The 21,000-nt window shown below is 46.6% G+C and overlaps 2 protein-coding genes and 1 non-coding gene across 3 annotated transcripts; 2 read left to right on the top strand and 1 right to left on the bottom strand.

Moving 5' to 3' along the window:
* Positions 1-752: 752 nt before the first annotated feature.
* On the top strand, positions 753-9,501 carry LOC133495356 (tumor protein D54-like). The gene is made up of 9 exons (XM_061809905.1): positions 753-849; positions 3,311-3,423; positions 3,517-3,665; positions 3,783-3,830; positions 4,091-4,192; positions 6,838-6,864; positions 6,955-6,990; positions 7,073-7,121; positions 8,959-9,501. The coding sequence occupies exons 1-9, from the start codon at positions 837-839 to the stop codon at positions 8,968-8,970; spliced, it is 549 nt and encodes a 182-aa protein (XP_061665889.1). The 5' UTR covers positions 753-836; the 3' UTR covers positions 8,971-9,501.
* Positions 9,502-10,296: 795 nt separating this feature from the next.
* On the bottom strand, positions 10,297-10,368 carry trnae-cuc (transfer RNA glutamic acid (anticodon CUC)). The gene has a single exon. It is a non-coding gene; the product is annotated as a tRNA-Glu (tRNA).
* Positions 10,369-10,590: 222 nt separating this feature from the next.
* Positions 10,591-16,692, top strand: ppdpfa (pancreatic progenitor cell differentiation and proliferation factor a). Its single transcript, XM_061846035.1, has 5 exons — positions 10,591-10,839; positions 13,676-13,792; positions 14,472-14,549; positions 14,640-14,712; positions 16,458-16,692. Exons 2-5 carry the CDS (start codon positions 13,738-13,740, stop codon positions 16,603-16,605), a joined length of 354 nt encoding a protein of 117 aa, XP_061702019.1. The 5' UTR covers positions 10,591-10,839; positions 13,676-13,737; the 3' UTR covers positions 16,606-16,692.
* The last annotated feature ends 4,308 nt before the right edge of the window (positions 16,693-21,000 follow it).

The raw sequence follows: 21,000 nt of genomic DNA, 5'->3' as shown, positions 1-21,000 counted from the left end.
ACCCAGGCAGGCAGGGGGAGGACCGGGATTTAAACCCCGATCCTCAGAAGTGCGAGGCCAATGCTTTTCAGCTGCACCACAGTGCCCCCCCCACCCTAAAAAACTTAACTAAAAATGGAAAAAAAAAAAAAAAAATCAACTCACTCATACAAAATAAATTGCTCACACAGGGAAAACCTCACATAGAACCGTAAATATAGACACGCACACACTGAAAACATCTTACATACACTGAAACTTTCCTCTCATTCACACGAGAAAACTTTCACACTTCCCCGAAACTCATACCTGCACAAAAATCTTGAACTTTAAATGCACGTACACGCACCCAGATAACCCCTCACGCGCCTAAAAATATTTCCCTCACACCAAATAAACTCAAACCCAACCCAGCAAATCATTTTTCAAATCCATCTGAAATATATGAAAAGTACATTTAGTATGACTTACTCCCAAATATTCAACCCATCTTATGCATGCAACTTGCATATTAAAATCATCCCCCCCTCGCATGATGCCTTTTTTTTTTTTTTTTGAACCACCATATTGATACTTTGCTATCATTTTTCATGTCAAGTCACTTTTCTTAACATGACTTCTTACTGTAATCCAGTCCCATCACCACTCTGACTGCACCCCGGCGTGCAGTGTGTGTAATTTGCTGTATTTCTATGAATAGCCTCGTGATCCTTTTGCGTGCGTCAGCGCGTGCACGAGTGCGTGCGTGCGCATGCGCCCCCCCCCCCGCCCCACTTGGGCTGATTGGATGCAAACAAAGTAGTCACACGGACGAGCCTCGTTCGTTCGTTCGTACGTTCGAAACCTGACAACGAGCCATGAACCGACCAGGTAAGATCACCTCCCCCGTTTTGTTTGGCGTCTATAGTCACACGTTATTGTTATTATTATTATTATTATTGGCTATATATGTGAGCACGACCGTGTACAACAGGTTGTCCAGTATTAGCCGCTAGCCGCAACTAGCACAGGGATCAGAACTGCGGACAGCAGCGCGATCTGTCCGTCCGTCGGCTCCATTTGAGTGGACGCATTTTGTCCAAGTTCTACATCTTCATATACGCGAGGATTATTACTAGAAACATCTTTAAAAAAAAACGATTGCAGTGATATAGGTAACGTTTTTTCTTCCCCTGTGGCAAATCTGAAGAAAATCAAGACACTTTAAACGACGGTGAAAAGAGATCAATTTATGGGCTTATGGAAAAGCGATGGGGGTCGAAATTTTAAGAATGTTTTTTTTTTTTTTTTTTAAATTGAATGAGTTTCAAGCTTTCAGAACGTTCTTCATCTTTATCCTATTTTCGAAAGTTTTGTGCCAATGGAAAGCTTATTAAACAGGAATTTTGATGATTTGAAATCGGCTTCTTTTCCTTTCGGCTTGTCCCGATTAGGGGTCGTCACGCCGTGTCATCTTTTTCCATCTCTGTCCATCTCGTGTATCTTCCTCTCTTATCTCCAACTGCTCTCACGTCTTCCCTCCACCTTTTCTTCGGTCTTCCTCTCGTTCTCTCTTCCCTGGTAGCTCCATCCTTACCACCCTCCTACCAATTTGGCTCACTCTCTCGCCTCTGGACACGTCCAAACCGTCAAAGTCTGCTCTCTCGAACCTTATCGCCAAAACTTTGGCTGTCCCTCTAAAAATCTCATTTCTAATCCTAATCCAACCTGTTCACTCCGAGCGAGAACCTCAACATCTTCATTTCTGCCACCTCCGGTTCTGCTTCCTGCTGTCTCTTCGGCGCCACCGTCCCTAATCCGGCCTCACCGCTGTTTTCTAAACTTTGCCCCGTCATCCTGGCGGAGATTCTCCTGTCGCATCGAGCGCTGTGCCGCATGGACGTCCCACGAGAGCTCAAACGGTGTGCCGTGGGAAACGATTACATTTCCCTTAATTGGTCAAAATATGATTTCTTTGCAATAACAAAACAAATGTATCTTTCTTTATCTATCTATGGCAGCAGCGTATAAAGATAGATGCTTTTCTATGAGATGGAAGAATGTGTATAATTAACTTGTGTATCCACATTTTGTGATATTTTTTGTTTGTTGGTGTGCCGTGACATTTTAAATGTAAGTTTAAGTTTTTTTATTTTGGTTTATTTTTAATGTAAGTTTCAGTTTATTTATTTTTTCATTATTTTTATTGTAAGATTAAGTTTATTTATTTATTTTATTTTATTTTAAGTTTGTTTTTAATGCCTTAGCTCAGTAAAGGTTGAGAATCGCTGACATGGAGGAATAAAGTTGATGAGTCACATAATGGAGTAGTGGAGGCTCGACTCGGTATCTGCGAGCAACAGTCCGGTTTCGTGCCGAGAAAGAGGACCACAGATGCAGTATTTGCCTTGAGGATGCTCGTGGAAAAGTACAGAGAAGGTCAGAAGGAGCTACATTGTGTCTTTGTGGATCTAGGGAAAGCCTACGACAAAGTACCAAGAGAGGAGCTGCGGTACTGCACATGCGCAAGTCTGGTGTGCCGGAGAAATATGGAAGAAGTATGAATCAAAGTGGCTCCCCCTTTTGCCTTGAAATGATAGCTATGGCGAAGAGGACCATGCGTAATCGCAAGGATCCAAACGCGAGTCTCGTGTTTTTACTCCTCCAGTCCAGCAGGGGCACCGTACAATGTGACCGCTGGTGACTGAAATACGAACGCGAAGCTCAATATCTGTCTCCCGGTGCAGGGATCAAATTCACATCACTCTACTTAGCGTTTATCTGCGATCGAAGTGTCACTCTGCCGAACGCACGTGTGAGCAACGCGTCCTCTTCTGAGCCGGAACGCACAATTTGGTGCAGACTATTTGCTGGCGAACGTGCATCTCTCTCAAGAGATGGCTCGCACGAGCATCCAAATTCGTCACTGGAAATAATAAAATTGTTCTGACGCTTTTTTTTTTTTTTTTTAACTCTCTGTTATTGCGCCAGTGCACAATGGCCGCCGCATCCTGGCACTTCAGATCGCGGATCCCTCTGAGGTGTTTGAAAAAATTAATCGTAATCTTCTTCCCTCAGACGCTAAAATGCATTTATGTTTGTTTTCATTGAAAAGCCGCATTAAGGATTTATTTTTTTCAATTTGGGACACGATGATGAAGACATTTTGACTTTTAAAATGTTAAAAATCTGAGCACAGAGATTCCCCCCCCCCCCCCAGAAACAATTATTACTTTTCGTATGATAATTGCGCATAGTTCCAATCCGAATATCCGCACAACAAACTGGTTTTCAAGACTAAATTGTGTCTTTTGCGCTTTTGATGAATTTATTTGCTGTCGTCGCGCTAAAGGCTTGGGCGGGACTTCCCCCACGAGTTTCTCCTCCGGCGCGCCGGGAAACGGATGCGCCCCCGCGGAGCTGAGCGACATGGACAAGGACAATCTGAGGTTCGAACTTGCCAAGGTGCGAGCGGGTTTTCGGGCGAAGGCGTCGGGCAAAGCGCCCGCAACCTCGTCGGAGCGATCTTGATGTTGTTGTTGTTGTTGTCGTTTACAGATGGAAGAGGAAATTCATACCCTCAGGGAGGTTCTGCTGACCAAGGAGCGGGACGCTGCGGATATCAGGAGGCAACTGGGTCTGGGCCCTCTCACCAACCTCAAAGAGAACCTGTCCAAAGGCTGGCAGGAAGTGCAGACTTCTTCCCCGTCAGTGCGCTCGCTCATCGCGTGTTTCAGCTATCAGCTCACCGCTTTGCGTGCCGCTCGTACGCGCTCGCGATTGATTATGGAACTCATCCGCGCGGACGCTTTTTTCTCGGGCAGGTACCTCACGGCCTCGGCGGTCCTGGACGACATCAACCAGTCCAGCGTGTGAGTTGTTTTGTTCCTCCTTCGCATTTGGGAACGGGATGTTGTTTTTGTCAGGTGCTCGCGTGTTACGGTTTCCTCAAAGGACCCAGTGATGGGATTTTCGGAGTCCGATAGGATTGGTGCTCTGTTAATAGCCTTACGGCCCGAATTAGTCCAAGGACCGGCGGAATTAGCGGGAGGTCCGGCGTAGAACCGTCTGTTAGCCTGGTGTTTCGTCAACTACACACTCTTTGTTCTTCTTCGTTCCCTTTTGGCTGCAGATGCGTGAGGACCAAGGAAGGTCTGGCCCATGCGGGTCACGTGACCTCCTCCGCGTTGTCCAACGTGGGCGTGGCCATCACCAGGAGGCTGGCCCAGATGAGGTAACCTCCCGTGGCTTCCTTTTCCGCGATGGTCGGAAAAAAATCGACGCCGGTGGGAGAAAGCCATCGGCTGCGGCGAAATTGAACTCAAATCGTGACAAAACTTCACAACCGCAAAAACGGCGCACGTCCTAAGTAGTGCCGTTGTCGTACAGGCAAGATGGCAAGAACTTCTCGGCGCGTGCGAAGGGACAGACCAGGAACCGAACTTCCGTTACAGGGTGTGTTGACATCTGCAAAAGCACCACAGCAGAAAACCAAACACGGTGGATCAGCTGGAAAGCGTTAGCCTCACAGTTCTGAGATTTCGGGTTCAATCCTGGCCCAACTTGTGCGGCGTTAGCATGTTCTCCCAGTGCCTGCGTGGCTTTTCTCCGGGTGGGCACTCCGGTTTCCTCCCACATCCCTAAAACATTGGACACTCTAAATTGCCCCTGGGCGCGATCGTGAGTGCGGATGTTTGTCTCGATGTGCGTGCCCTGCGATTGGCTGGCGACCTGTTCAGGGTGTACCCGGCCTCCTGCCCGTTGACACCTGGGACAGGCTCCGTCACTCCTTCCACCCTTGTGAGGATAAGCGGCTAAGAAAATGGACAGATGAAGTCTTAAGCTCGCAGTTTGACTGTGGCAAAAATTGAGCAAGTGGCGTGTCTGCTGAATTTCAAGCAAGTCCAGTCAAGTCGTTCCTCTTGCGCCGTGACGCCTATAAGTAATACTTAGTATCGACGCAGCTGCCTCAACCCGCATCAGAATTTAACCTTGTCATACGTGAATTCCGTCGCGACCCAACGCTGGAATCGAGTGTTAGGCATAAAGTACGCCGTTCCTCGTATGTGACGATCCGACGACATTTTGAATCTCTTTTGGGCGACACCCCAGGCGGGGAAAAGATTGTCAATTTGTTCTCGTTGCATTATGTCCATGCGTTGCTCGGGCGGTTTCACGCCATTCTCGTTCTTTCGCTTTCATCGGAAGCATAAGTTTGCGTTCCACAACGGATCATTTTTGGCCCATCCCCCCTCCCGGTGGTCCGCATGACGGTACGGGTCGAAACCGAGCGGTCGAGTAGTCGACTCGATTACTTTGCGGTTGATGGTAATAGCAAAAGGACGATTCATTAGGGACGCCTCGCCGCAATCGACAGCTTGCGGCAAACGAGAAGAATCTTAATCAAAATGACGCCGTCGAGATATGGAATGTTATTTGCAAATTTTACAAAAGCCACCGTGTTAAAAAAAAAAAACAAAAAACAAAAAAGGAATCTGCTAATAACGCTGGCCGACAAGGAGCCTTAAATCCTCACGCCGGCTGTCGGCAAATTCCCGTAATTCCCGCGAGTGGCGAGCGTGAGCGGCTGTCGCGGTTTTACAGTTTCCGGATGTTTCCGAAGGCCGTCAGGTTCTCCCGATTGGACTGGATCTGTGAACGTCTGAATGTGATCCAGGTCGCTTTGAATAGTTTTTTTTTTTTTACCTCCCCTGAATGATTAAAATCAATATTTAATGGTGTAATCCAGAGGAAATGTATTTTATTGTCACGGTCCTGCCGGTCCTGCCGGTCCAGCCCTGGCTGTGCGGGTTCCCGCACACCTGCGCCTCATGCTGGCTGATTGGCCCCTGTGTATATCGGACCATGGGGACGACCGGTCCGGCGCCAGATCGTCGCAACTCATGCCCCGTTCCGGCACTCCCGTATCTCTGGTCAACAACCCGTGTGCACCGCCCTCCGGCTGTTCTCCGACCGACCCCGTAAGCCTGACTCCTTTGATACTCCTGCCTGCTTTGTTCGATCTCCCGTGTACCGACTCCCGCCTGCCAGCTGACCTGCTCTCTCGGCCCGACGTCCTGACTGCTTGCTCGATCCCCGACCGTGGAACAATAAACGTTTTTCCCGGATTACCTCTGCGTCTCCCCACTCCTGCATTTGGGTCCTACTTCCGTTTCGATGGGTCGTGACAGAACGATCTGGCCAAAACAGGACCCAGCAGGAGAGACCCGGCGTCGCCGGGACCGACGCAAGGTAGACCGACCGCCGGAGGACCAAGCCCGTCCGATCCGGGTAGGCTCCATGACGTCCTCCGCTTCCGTGTTTACACGCTCCGCCGGCGAGCTATGAATACGTCCCGAACAAGACCCGCGCAGCCAGGGCTGGACCGGCGGGACCATGACCTTTATTTGTCTAGGATACAAATGTAGCTAAAATTTCATTTTCAGAAATAATTAAAAAATTCTCAACACAACTGAAATGAAATAAATTAGCGTCAAAGTTAGTCTCGAGATTTTGTTCGAAATGTCGCTTGGATTCGGCAAATTATGTGATGTCACATCTAGACAATATTTAGCAAGAGAGTGAAAATGCTAGCAAAGATATAAAAAAAAATACAACAAATCACAAGAACAGTTCAGAGTTTCATTTCTTGAGAATTTTCAACATATTTTTTTAAATATTACATTGTATGATTGACAAATAAAATACATTTCCTCTGGATTACACCTTTTTAAAAACGGCAGATTTATGGAAAAAGTTTTTGAGAAAAATGTGGGCAATACATTTTTTGTGCTCAGCTGAAATGAAATGCCGCAAAAGCTCACTACATATTTGTGTTTTTGTTCCATTTTTTTTGTGTCCACGCTGCCAACACATCAGAGCCCTGCCTCTCCCGAGCCCACCGCGGTAAGCGTTGCAAGAACTGTGTACGTACTACATATACATATTTCAATAACGCTCATCTGCGTAATTTCCATCTGTCTCGTGTGATGACAGCACGCTGAGCCACACCGTGAGCGTGCCATCCATGAGGTGAATATGCGGCCCGTGCAGTTTTCCAAACTGTCGTCCTCGCTCGAGGAAACCTGAACAAATTGTGCTTTTTGCGTCCTAGACACTCCTCCACGTTCAAGTCTTTTGAGGAAATGGTGGGCGGTGCGAAGGTGAGCCCCTTTACCTACAAGTGGCACGCGGGCGCTGACGAGAAGAAAAAAACGAAACAAACAAACGTCTTTTATGATATTTGAAACCTGCGGTGGGAGGAATCTGATGCACGCGGCCTGTTTCAACATTTTTTTTCTTACCCAGCGCAGTAGATTTTTAACATTTCAATTCATTTTTAAGCACATGTAATATATAATACTTTGACGAGAGGTGGCTAACCTGAGTTCTTTTCGAAATCTAAATTAGGAACTAATCAATTAACACAATGATAATTATTCAAAACTTCTATTACAACTTTACTCTACTTATTCCCTCTCAAAAGCTCTCTGAAATAATATTTCCCCTTATGAGTTAAGGTTATACGAATTTAAAAAAAAAAAAAAACAAGCTACCAAATAAACTCCACTTTTTATTAACTGTCTTTCAGATTGTCAAATAATAGATCTGGTTACGCAACAAAAAGTCCGAACATTTAATAACAAAATAAAGGATGGAATATCAAATATGTATACAAAAACAAACACACTGTCCAATAAACAAAGTCGCTGGCATCCTCGTCTTCTTCCACGTGGTCCAACACGGGCCTCGCTAGCGTTTGCTCGTCGCTAGCGTCCTCGTCTTCTTCCACGTGGTCTAACATAGGCCAAGCTAGCATTTGCGCGTCGCTAGCGTCCTCGTCTTCTTCCACGTGGTCCAACACGGGCCTCGCTAGCGTTTGCTCGTCGCTAGCGTCCTCGTCTTCTTCCACGTGGTCCAACATAGGCCAAGCTAGCATTTGCGCGTCGCTAGCGTCCTCGTCTTCTTCCACGTGGTCCAACACGGGCCTCGCTAGCGTTTGCTCGTCGCTAGCGTCCTCGTCTTCTTCCACGTGGTCCAACATAGGCCAAGCTAGCATTGCGCGTCGCTAGCGTCCTCGTCTTCTTCCACGTGGTCCAACACGGGCCTCGCTAGCGTTTGCTCGTCGCTAGCGTCCTCGTCTTCTTCCACGTGGTCCAACATAGGCCAAGCTAGCATTTGCGCGTCGCTAGCGTCCTCGTCTTCTTCCACGTGGTCCAACACGGGCCTCGCTAGCGTTTGCTCGTCGCTAGCGTCCTCGTCTTCTTCCACGTGGTCCAACATAGGCCAAGCTAGCGTTTGCTCGTCGCTAGCGTCCTCGTCTTCTTCCACGTGGTCCAACACGGGCCTCACTAGCGTTTGCTTGTCGCTAGCATCCTCGTCTTCTTCCACGTGGTACAACACGGGCCTCACTAGCGTTTGCTCGTCGCTAGCGTCCTCGTCAACACATCACTTCCTGTCTTTCTTGAACACTGTTTACAACAATAAAATGACAAACAAAAGTTTTTATTTTCACAAATTAACAAAACACGTTGAAATAGAAATCCCTCCAAAGTAACATAAATTCAGCACACACTTACAAATATTCCCCCACCTTGTAAAAAGAAAACTGATAACCTAATTGCAACTCTGTTTATTTTAACTTTTAACTGTACCGATTTTTAACCATCCAGCTTTCCAGCAACCCTTGTGAGCTTAAGCGGCTTGCATAATGACATGGCTCTCTCTATATTTGGATTGAATCTTTATGAAGAAGTTTTTTTTTATTTTTTTTTTTTTTAAAGGTATCTAAGAACACTTTACCTTCTGTGCAATACATTTCATAAGACTCATTAAAAAAATCATCTTATAACCTTCCCCAAATTTAATATTGCATTTGGTCATTTGGTGGCACTTGGGAAGCGAAGTATTTCGAGGCGATACTTTGCGTCGAATGTTTGAGGATCGCGTCTGACGGCGGCCCACCTTTCATGTTTTTTCTTTTTCTTTTTTCTTTTCCAGAAGAGAAGATGACTGGCAGTCCGGGACATCCTGCTTCGAAAGAACACCCCCCCCCCATCCCCCCGTTTTTCATTTATTTGGTTTGCCCGCGAAATGTAATCGGCCGCCAACGGTACCCTCAAAAAAAGAAAAGATTTCAAATGTTTAATTTCAAGTGTCATTGAATGCATCCCTGCTTTATTTGCATTTTGTTTTCTTCCCGTCTCCCATGTGAAGTGAATCACGGAATTTCAGAACACGACACTATATTTTATAAATAATAGATGAGAAAGATGACGGCTATCTCTTGTTGGGTTTTTTTTTTTATATAACTCTTTACAACCACGATATGCAACAAAATGATAATTATTCGTATCTTGTTATAATAGAAAAGAAGAGAATAATCTTTTGCTGTCCAGCAAGGTGTCTTTTTTTTTTTTTTAATAATTACTCTTTGATTTGTTTTCCTCATTCTTCCCTCCATCCATCCATTTCGTGGCCCTGCTTATCCTCATGATGGTTACAGGTGAGCTAGACATTAACCAAGCTTAGTATTTTGATTAGTGGTTAAAAAAATGGATGGATGGAATTTGTCCAACTTTAGTACGTACGTACTCTGTTGTTTTATGTGCAGCAGTTCGGGGGGGGGGGGGGGATGGGTTGCCAAAACAACACTGGATCTTTTGTAATCCGGTTTTTAAATTTGGGGGTGGGGGTTACATTGTCAGTAGTTAATGGAATTAAACAAAAAGATTCATTTGAATGCCAAATCTTCTATTCATTCCGGCTTGTACCGCGAGGGGTCGCCGCAGCGCGTCATATTTTCCCATGTAAGCCTTTTCTGCTGCGTCTTCCTGTCATAACGCGAACAACCGTCATGTCTTCTCTTCCAACATCCATCAATCTTGTCTCTGGTCTGGCAGCCCCATCCTCATCAGCTTTCTACCAATATATTCGCTCTCTCTTTCATTTTGGACGCGTCTAAACCATCGAGGTCTGCTCCCTCAAATTTTGTCGCCAATTAAAAAGAATTGTAACGCTTTTAATATAAAACAGTGATTCCCAAACAGTGTGCCGTGGGATGTTATCCAATTTTATGTAATTGCTAAAAAAAAAAAACATTTATTTCAATGAATAATGTATGTTTATTCAATCTATTCATGTCAGTGAGGCACAATGACAGACAGAAAGAAAAAAAATCATCTTCTATTAGATGGCAGGAATTACATACAGTGGTGACATTTACTTTTGTTGGTGTGCCGTGGGATTTTTCGATTGTAAAATATGTGCCTTAGCTCTTTAAAGGTTGGAAATCACTGATATAAACGACGTGGGGAAAAAAAAAAAAGGCAAAAGTAGTTCCCTGACCGGGAATCGAACCCGGGCCGCGGCGGTGAGAGCGCCGAATCCTAACCACTAGACCACCAGGGAAGTGATAACTGTACGAATCTGTTTCAGACATGAATGTGACACCGCACGCATTTTTTTTTTCTTTAAAGGGGGTTAAATCTGATTTTGAGACGGTTTCAAGGCGTTCAAATATGATTTTGAGACGGTTTCTTCCAGTAATCAGTTCCAGCTCTTTCGACAAAGGCAGAGACTTGGGGGGGGGTGTTATGACGTCACCACGCCCTCACTGGTGTCCCACACGGTCACGTTTCGCGTCCACGCCTGCCTCGCTGCCAGTCTCCGCCCGCAGGCCCCGGAGCGATTAAAAGCGAGCCGTTCGCCCTCCTGCGGCAGACTCTGCCGTCGAGTGACCGCGAGAAGGTCGACACCGTCGCCGCCGAACCACAAATGGGCCATTGGAACCAGTGAGTAGCTCTTCCGCCCCGCCCGCCGCCATCCGAACCTTCCAACCGCACCAGCGACCAACGAGAGCCTCCCGAGCTCAAGCCAAAGGTAAAGGCCCACGAGCACGAAAACCGGACTTGTTTACGCGACGTCATGGGAGTGGGAGTGGGAGTGGGGGTGGTGGAAACGAAATCTTGGCCTCAGAACCGAACCTTTGAAACCGTTTCCGGTCAGCAATTTGGGGGTCTCGGGAAGAAAATGGGGCGCACTTTCGCGACAAACTACAATCCGCGACGTCTTTTCAAGTACTGTACATTTGGGTTTCCCGACCGAGTCGGGCCTGTCCGAATCTTTTTGCGGCTCATCCCCAATGAGAAAATCGCCGTCCATTGTCTTCATCTCGAGCCTCAACAGCTACTCAAGAGTTTGTCGGGATGGTGCGCTCCATTTGTTGCCCTTCCCAACTTTACTGTTCCCCCCCCCCCCAAATATCATCATTATTTATTTATTTATTTATTTATTTTGCTTCCCTTCTCACCAATTTTACGCAATCATTGTACCATTTACCATTTTTTTTTTTTTGCCAAAAGTTAGTATTTCATACTCGCGTTCTACCCATTTTGTTGGCCACAAATTAGGTTTTTTTTTGTGCTCACGAAATACATATAACGTGGGCACGTAAAACTGTACCTACCTCATTATCTCAAATTAGTATTTCATTTCCATTTCTTGGTTTATGTAGATTGTACTGTTTTTATTTGAAAATGTTTATTGATCCAGTTAAAGATTGCAAGGCCAACCTGGGAAGTATCTATTTCACGTATCTGTTATACATATTTTGTCTGTCTGTACGTCATACCTACCACGTGGTCACAAATTAATATTTTGTGCAGAAGGTTTAGCTGTCTTGTAAATTTAGTATTTTGTGGCCACAAACTAGGATTTTTGTGTGCGTTATCTATCCTGGACTCCCCAGTTGCATCTTGGTCCTCATTATTATTTTTTTTTTACAAGCACATAGCAGCCCGGCGGTGTTTTTTTTTTTAAATTCCTCAATGTTTATTTGGCCAGCTGTACAAAAGCGTCTCGTTTACGCGGTACACGGTGTACTCGCCCGCTCCTCGAAAATCCCCAAAGCCATCTGCCCCCCTCGCGTCCACTTAAGCGGATCCTTAAGACTCCAAGATGGCCTCCGAATGACAATAAAGTGCAGTACTTGACATTTTCCTGTGAAGAAACTTATATGTGGGGGGTCATGAGTACTGTTGGAAAAATGGTAAAAGATTCCTGGAAGTGCTCTGGGTGAATGTGCAAATTAAAGGAACAGTCATTTAATGGAAAGGTCTCGTACTCGAGAATTAACATAAATATGTAGTTTTGTAATAAGGAGAAAAAAAATAATATTTCTCCATGTCCACAGATGAGAGCAAAAAAAAAACATTTTATTCCCCCCGTTTTTTGTTTTTTTTTCCCTCTTTTAACTTAACTTCACGCAAGTATCTGAAGTTTGCCCGGAGCGTCAATTTTTTTTCAAACAAGTCCGCCGAGTGACAGTCGGAAGAACTCTCGGGCCGTCTGGATTCTGCGAAAACCGATTTCAACCTGCTACGTTCAAGCGTCCAGATGTCTTCCCGTGAATCCCCGTGGGAAGCTTCCAGCTTTGCTTTGCTTATCTCGTCACTGACGTAGTCCTAAAACCGCCTCGCACGAGTTGAAACCGGATCCCCGCAGGCAGCTTGTCTGTGTATACATATGTACACGCCCGCAGCGACGTATGTGGACGCGCGAAGGAACACGGCGCACGTGGCCCTCGGTCTGAGTCACCGTTTCAACGTGCTTATTATCAGTTGCAAACATGTTTGCCCCTCCGCTGTACATCGAAGTCCTTTTCTTGCGAAACAACTGACGTTGCTCAAACAAACCCGAGAGCAGCATTTAGGGGGAGTTTTAAGAGTTTCTGTGTGATTTTAAACCCCCCCCCCAAAAAAAAAATGATTCATCACTCATTTGTTATGAACGTAATTTGATTTGAACACCGTGTAACAAAGGTGGACAGTATTCATCCATTTTTCTACCGCTTTTCCGGGTCGGGTCGTGGGGAGAAGTAACTTTAGCAGGGATACCGAGACTTCCCCTTCCCCAGACGCTTCTTCCAGTTCTTCCGGAAGGATCCCGAGGTGGTCCCGGTCCAGCTGAGAGACATAGTCTCTCCGCCGTGTCCTGGGTCATCCCAGTGGTCTCTTTCCAGTGGGACATGCTCCATTCTCTAGCGCTTCCCTGGGTTGGGTCGTGGGGGAAGAAGCTTCAGCAGGGATAGCCAGACTTCCCTTTCCCCAGCCACTTCTTCCAGTTCTTCCGGAAGGATCCCGAGGTTTTCCCAGGCCAGCCGAGAGACGTAGTCTCTCTGGCGTGTCCTGGGTCGTCCCCGGGGTCTCTTTCCGTGCCCGGAACACCTCACCAGGGAGGCATCCGGATCAGAGGCCCCAGCCGCCTCATCTGGTTCCTCTCGATACGGAGGAGCAGCGGCTCGACACTGAGCCCCTCCCTGATGACCGAGCTTCTCGCCCGTTCTCTAAGGGAGAGCCCGGACACCCGGCGGAGGAAACTCATTTGGGCCGCTTGGATCCGGTTTGTTCGGTCACGACCAACAGCTCATGCCCATAAGTGAGGGGAGGAACGTAAATTGAGAGCTTCGCCTTAGCGCCTGCTTCAAAAAAAAAAAGTGAAATACAAACGGAGGCAGAACGGTAACACGTCAAGGAGTCCAAAATGTGGAAGCACGCGTGAAGAATCGGCGCTCCAATATGGTTGTTCCATTTTGAGGAAACTCCTTTGGGAAAACATGAAAAGTGTGTGACACGCTGCCAGAAAACTGGAAAAGCGGAGGAGACGTAACATGTATGCATGTATTGTTATAACTTGCGTTTTCCGCTCTTGCCCTCAGGAACCCCCCCTTGCGGTTTCCGTCCATCAGTTCAGCGGTTTTTCCATCTCAGGTCGGACAAAATGGCAGCAATTCCATCCAGCGGCTCCCTCATTGCCACCCACGACTACTACAGAAGTAAGTCGCGTCGTTTTACCGGCTTCCGCATGCGCTTAAAAACCTCCCGACGCTGTGACCCACGGGCGACCATTTTACCTCTTAATTGTACACCAGGAGAACAAAATGAGCGCGCTGCTGTCGACCGCAGCTCACACCCATACACTCACGCGCTGATGACGGTGTGAAACCACAAAAATGTCCATCCATCCATTTTCTTTGCCGCTTATCCTCACAAGGGTCGTGGGAATGTTGGAGCCTATCCCAGCTGTCAGCTGGCAGGAGGCGGGGTACACCCTGAACTGGTCACCAGCCAATCGCAGGGCACATCGAGACAAACGACAGTCGCACTCACAATCACACCGTGGGGCAATTTAGTGTCCAATTAATGTTGCGTGTTTTTGGGATGCGGGAGGAAACCGGGCCGGGATCGAACCCTGGTCCTTAGAACTGTGAGGCCAGCGCTTTACCAGCTGAGGTGCCGCCCTATGAAATTGTGTTGTACAAAATATGTTTGCAGCGTGGTTTTAATAAGTTAAAATGTGTGAAAAATAAGTCGATTAAAACTGCTCGGAACCGGTGAGGGTCCACTCCACTGTGTACAAGTGTCTCCAACTACCAGAGAGAAATTTATATTGTTGGGATGTTTCTGACATACATATTTGTGGTTCTGATCCAATGAACGTGCGTCCTTCCGCAGGGCGCATCGGCTCCACCTCCAGCGGCAGCTCCTGCAGCAGCGCCGAGTACACGGGGGAGGTCATCCCACACCATCCTGGTACGCTGCGACCCGGGTCGGGGGGCTTTTGGGGGCGGGGCTTGTCGTTCTGTCTGTAAGTGTTGCGTGTGCTCCCCCCCCCCCACGCAGGACTTCCGAGACAAGACTCTGGCCACTGGTGGACCTCCTTTTTCTTCGCAAAGCCCGGAGCCGAAACCCCAAAGTAAGATTACGTGAAGCGAAAAGTTTTGGCCGCGCAAAAATAAAATAGAGAAGCCCGTCTGCGTTCGGGATTTTTGTCTGCCGAATGGACAAAAACTCCAGCGATTTATTCAATTTGAGACGGGTCGCGGTGGCCCGCAAACAGAAAAGTCCGGAAGGCAGGTGCAAACCGGCGCAGTCCAAACGAGAGCTGGTTCTTCCGCTCCTTTCCACGTTTGAAATGCCAGAAGCAAAAATTAGAGACGTTTGAATGCAGTTTTTTTTCGAGCTTCCGGATGAGGTCGAGGAGTCGTGCCAAATTTCATAACTCAAAAATGCTTGCGTTTGGGTCATTTCAGCGCTTTTTTTCCCCTGATGACCGCGCACTTAAGACGAGCCGAATAAAAGTAGCTTTTATTTGCTCCTTGGCTTCCCCAAAATTTTTTTTAAATGTATTTTCTGTCAGCCAGTAAAATGCTTGTTTCAAATTAAATCAAAATAAAAATCATTATCTGCTGTGGATACAATAAAATGATGAATGCTTTTCCACAAGGTGCAATAAAATAGAATAAAAATCGGAGAACATTTTAGGTTTAAAAAAAAAAAAAAAAGATTAAACATCTTGCTTAAATAAATAAATGCACAAAATATATTTATTTTTGGAAAAATATTATGAATATTACATTGCATCGTTGTTATGTTCCGTGGTTTGAGTTCAAGCAGTTGATGGCTCTGGGGGGGGGGCCCCCTTGTTTGCCTCCCGCATGAACGCTTGCGGTGCTTTCCCAAATTTCTTCAGCGAAAAATAATCAACATTATGCGAGACAAGCAGTCAGTAAATTTGAGCATGTCGGTTGCACATGATTGGAATTAAAAAAAAATAATAATTCTGGAAAATTCCATCAGCAGGCAACATTTGAATCTTGTGAAACTGAAGCATGTTCCAATTAATTCAGACTTTTTATTATTTTTTATTTTCCAGTGGCCCTAAAATGCAAAATACATAAATGACAGCAGCCCCTGCCTGCAATTTTTGCTCTTCGTCCGTCCATCGGGGCCGGTGTGACGGTTTGAGCGCACCCAGTGCTGCAAAGTCTCTTTTATGAGTAAAGCGCATATAATAATGATAATAATAATAATGCGCACATATTTTGTAAACTTCCAGACAATCGCTCAACTTGTCGCCGAGCGTTCATGTTCGCTGTGTTCGTCTCAGAAAGATGAACACAGCGAACGTACATATGTGTGAAATATCTTTTTTTTTTTTTTTTTTTTTTTTTTATGTAAGCTCTCTCTATGTCACAGGTGTCAAACTCGAGGCCCGAGGGCCAGCATTGGGCCGCCCCATGATTTTTATGCGGCCCGCGGAGGCAAATCGTGTGTAACAACTTCCACGATTTTTGTTAAAATCTGCGCCGAAATTTCCCATTGTCACATCCTAAGTGATATTGAGATATTTGCAAGCAATTTTTGTGTTTTTCAAACGTCAACACACAGTTGGAAAAACCCTTCCCTTGATTGTATGATTTCAAAAGTACTTCATAAATTCCACGTGTAAATATGATTTCACAGTCATAACGGCCCTCTGAGGGGAAACCGTGAATTCGTAACGCACGCGCATTCATCACAAGGAGACTTTTCAGCACGGGGGGGGGGAGCGCTCAGACCGTCACACCACCGGTGTGTGTGTGTGTGTTTTTTTTTTTTTTTTTTTTTTTTTTTTGTCCGTCCTCGGCGTCGCCGAACTGACGCTCGCGTTCTTTTCAGGAACGGGAGCTACACGGTGGCCAACGGTCAGGTGACCTGCATCGCCAGGGAGATGCTTCTGAAGCGGCAGATGAGCGAAAGCGGCGACGCCGCCGGGAAGTCTGAGGCCTCCGGCCTTCCTCCGCCGGCCACTTCCTCCTCCTCCTAGATGACACCCCCCCCCCCCCCCCCCCCCGACACAGTCACTGCCAACTTGCTATCGCGGTCCAGATGGAGATGGTGGCGGTGACCATGACTCACTTTTTTTTTTTTTTTTTTTTTTTTTTTTTCCAGTAAATATAATTTTTGTTTTTGCCTTTGTATAGTTTTATTTGTACCCACGACCAAAAAAAAAAAAAAATGTTTTTCTTCATGTGACTTCCCATTGTTGATGAAATTAAAAAAAAAAAAGATCAAACTTTCAACTTTGCCGCCCACGCTGTCCTTTTTTTTTTTTTTTTTTTTCTCCCGGAATCCGCCAGCGAAAGCGGTTCTCCGGGCGACCTCGGCGGCGCGGCGATTTCGTAACTCGGGTCGAGTCGCCTTGCGTGCGTCGGCGACGTCGATTTGGCCGTCGCTCTTAAGTAGGTCAAAGGGAATGAAACCCGGTCTTGGGCGGAGAGACGCGGCTGCAAAAACGTTTGTGGGTCATCCTGTGAGGAAATATTACATATTACCGTTACAGTAGATGTCATACAATCGTTGTGATTTATAGATAATATATGATTTATTATCGTCAAATCATTTCACTTGCATGTCTGGAAAGAAAATAACAGCGACACTTCAGCGGTCGTTCACAATCACGTTGACATGGATGGACAATTTTGAGTGACGAGCGTCAACGTTTCAAGTTCATTAAAAAAAAAAAAAAATCATCTTTTCACATTGATTTCACCAAATCTCAAAACGTACGTCTTCATAGTCGGTTGTCGCCGCTTCCCGTGACTTATCAAACACGCAAAAATGTATCGCACAAAGAACGGCGAGGGCAACTGTCTGTACGCAATAAATAATCGCAGCGATTGCGCATTCATGATCCTGATTATGATCGTTATGGTTTTGAGGGAATCCATAAATAGGACACCGTCCGCAATAAACTTTGACGGTGGTGGTTATGTTTTATACGTTTGAGGTTACTCCAAATTAAACACGGAAGTGATACAAGTACTTGAAAATATAGTTATATAACAAAACATCTAACCCCCCAAAAAAAAAAAAAAATCTGGGTTTTGCTGATTACTCAGTACTTGAGTAGTTTTTTCCCCCCATTGCTTACTGTAGTAATTTGAGTACTACTTTTTACTTGCACCATACTATTGTACTTTTGTACGCTACATTATTGTATCTATTATTGTTGTATTGTATCTATTATTGTACAATATTGACATATGGTATTATCTCGCATTATTGTAAAGTAATAGTACTCTTACATGAGTACAATTTGTGGCGACTCAGTAAACAAACTCAGCAACGCGATCTTTGACCTCTTTTTCTGACTCGATGCAATTTTCAGTGGAACGATCAATGAAAACCTGTGATTTGCATAATTCAATCAATCAATCATTGTACGCTTAATACCCGTGTACAACAGCTGTAATACAAAATTAGCAAGATCAAGTGGAAACAAATATCCATCCATCCATTTTCTTCGCCGCTTATCCTCACGAGGGTCGTGGGGAGCGCCGGAGCCTATCCCAGCTGTCATTGTACACCTTGAACTTGCTGCCGGCCAATCGCAGGGCACATGGAGACAAACGGTCGCACTCAGAATCACAATTTAGAGTGTCGGATTCACGTTTTTGGGACGTGGGAGGAAACCGGAGAAAACCCCCGCAGGGACGCGGAGAACATGCAAACTCCACACAGGCGGTGCCAGGATCGAACCCGGGTCCTCAGAACTGTGAGGCCAACGCTTTACCAGCCGCCCGGAAACAAACAAAAATAAATCCATCTCACGTTGGTTGTCTGACTAAATAGCCATCTTTCTTCCACAGCGCTTATCCTCATTAGGGTCACGGATCTGGTGGAGCTTATCCCAGCTGACCCTGTGTCGGGTTCATTGGGGTTTCTCTTCCCCTCCACTTTCACATCATTGTCGTCAGTATTCCGTCTGCTCTCGTTCCTCGCAGCTGGTTCCTCGTTTTCCGCCTCATAAAACAAGATCTCAACTGCGGTTCTCTTGTTGTGCCTTTTCACGTTGCGTCGTGATTTTTGGGCTTGAGCACCTGCCTCCAAAAATGCCTGCGCGCATGCTTAATGGTCTGCTTTTTTTTTTTTTTTCTCTCCAGCTCACAACACGACAGAGTTACCGTAATTTCCGTCCTACAAGCCACGACTTTTTTCACATCCTTTCAACCCTGTGGTTTATGTGGTGATGCCGCGCTAGCGTTAGCGTGGCGCTAGCCTTAGCGTACCTGGTTACAAGCTTCGGTACGCAGAAAGAGTTTAACGCCAGCGCCGCATCACAGGGTTGAAAGCACGTGAAAAAAGTCGCAGGTTGTAGGCCAGAAATGATGCTAACTAGCGTTAGCCCTTAGCTTAGAAACAGGTGCGCTGCGCGGGAATTACGGTAATCACGTTTCTCTTAGGCCACAAATCATAAACACAAACTAATCAGTCGTAGCATCTGTTCTCTCTTCATATGACTGATAAGATCGTTTCATGCTACTCACAACGAACTTCCGTCGACACGAGGGAGGCCATCGCCCTGATGCAATCCGACTAATCCAAGTGCCCGCGTGGCGGCCATGTTGGGGCCGCTGTTGTTTCCGGAACGGGCTCGTTTCTCAACACATGTTTTTTCGAAACTGGGGGGGTGCACTGTCATGATGAGAATGTTCCCTTACCATTCATCAATTTTCTTTGCTGCTTATCCTCACGAGGGTCGCAGGGAGTGCTGGAGCCTATCCCAGCTGACAACGGGCAGGAGACACCTTTCCAGCCAATCGCAGGCCACGTGGAGACAGACAACCCAATCACACCTAGTTGCAATTTAGAGTGCATGTTTTTAGGAAACTGGAGTGCCCGGAGAAAACCCACGCAGGCACGGGGAGAACATGAAAACTCCACGCAGATAGGGCCGGGATTGAACCCGGGACCTCAAAACTGTGACCAGCTGCACCACCGTGCCGCCCACGTTCCCCTACCCTCGTGTACTATTTTTTAGCCCTCCCCCTGCAGAAAATGTCGTCTCCAAAAAGGAGGGCGTGCCAAAAAATGTTTGAGAATCGCTGACCCATATGCAGCTGTGTGGGATTGGTCGCCCCCTAGCGGCTTGGCGGACTTCCTGTGTGCAACGTGAGTTTACAACATTTGTTCTGTGTGTGCTTTGTTTGTGTTTACAGCATTTTTCTTTTGTTGTTGTTTATTAAGATGACAGAATTCTGATCTTGACCACCTGACTTTGGGTAAAAAGGCCGATGGCGCCGCGGACCGGCACTCAGTGGGAACTGAGCCCCCACCCCCCGGCCGGGGCTTTGGCGTAATCTCATAGAATATTAAGGCACGAAATCCATAAATATCATTTCTTAGTGTTTATCAGCTGACAAAAAAAAAAAAGTGAATCGGGACATTTGTGAAATGCGAAACTGCGAGTAGACGGCAGTTCACTGCAAATGTGTTTTCCACAGCGAGGCTATTTTCATACCATAAATTTTCTTCACCTCCTTTAAAAGTGGGTCACAACCGAGCCGCGGTCGGAAAATGTACGTGCTGGAGTGACGATTCTGGACCGCCCCCCCCCCCCCCCCATACAGCCTTCGGTTAACCTATATTCTTCGTGGAACGTGGGAGGAGGCCACGGGACAACAACATCCGCGCAGAACGATCTTGGCGAAGGTTCAAACAGCCGAACTCAGAACCCGCCAACCGCTAGGCCGCCGCGCCGCCCCGTATGTATGCGCAAACATTTCTGAGAAGCGAAAAGAACATCGGGAGAGCTGACAAAGCGCGCCGGGCAAAGTCTGCTCAGAATTTTTGCAGTCAAGTCCAGGAAAGCTCTGGGGCCTCCTCCTGGGACCGCTACCACGTGAAAGTCCAAATGGATTGTTTGCCACCACCCCCCCCCATGCCCATAAAAGCTGCTCTATTCCTGGCCATAAAAAAAAAAAAAAAAAATGGCCCCCGCGACACTTGCCAAAAAAAGTCCGGTGTCAGCAAGGTCAGACGGGAATCTCCCGTTGACAAGCAACAGGCGAGGCGAAGTGTGGGCAGTTTTTTTTTTTTTTTTTTTGGGGGGGGGGGGGGGGGCTCTCCAAGTTTTCTAGGGGAAAGGTCACAAGCCACACACTCTCGCGTGACAACAACCCGACTCTACAGCGGAAAACAAAACATCGTCCCCGGGGCGTGAAATGTAAAACCGAGGCGAGTTCGGGTCCCTTCTTTTTTGTTCCGCACGTTTACATTTATTACACGTTACGTTTAGTTATGAAACATTGATGCACGCGGGCAGGCATAAACGAACGGAAAGCTTTCGTCTTCTGTGTCGGCCACGGGTAAATGCGCTCGTTGCCCCGAGAGAAGACCGGAAACAAACGCAGTCCTCGGACTGTACTCCAAGACAAAG

The sequence above is a fragment of the Syngnathoides biaculeatus genome, chromosome 2 (genome assembly GCF_019802595.1).
Source record: "Syngnathoides biaculeatus isolate LvHL_M chromosome 2, ASM1980259v1, whole genome shotgun sequence".
Lineage (NCBI taxonomy): Eukaryota > Metazoa > Chordata > Actinopteri > Syngnathiformes > Syngnathidae > Syngnathoides > Syngnathoides biaculeatus.
This window is presented reverse-complemented; position numbering and strand designations above follow the sequence as displayed.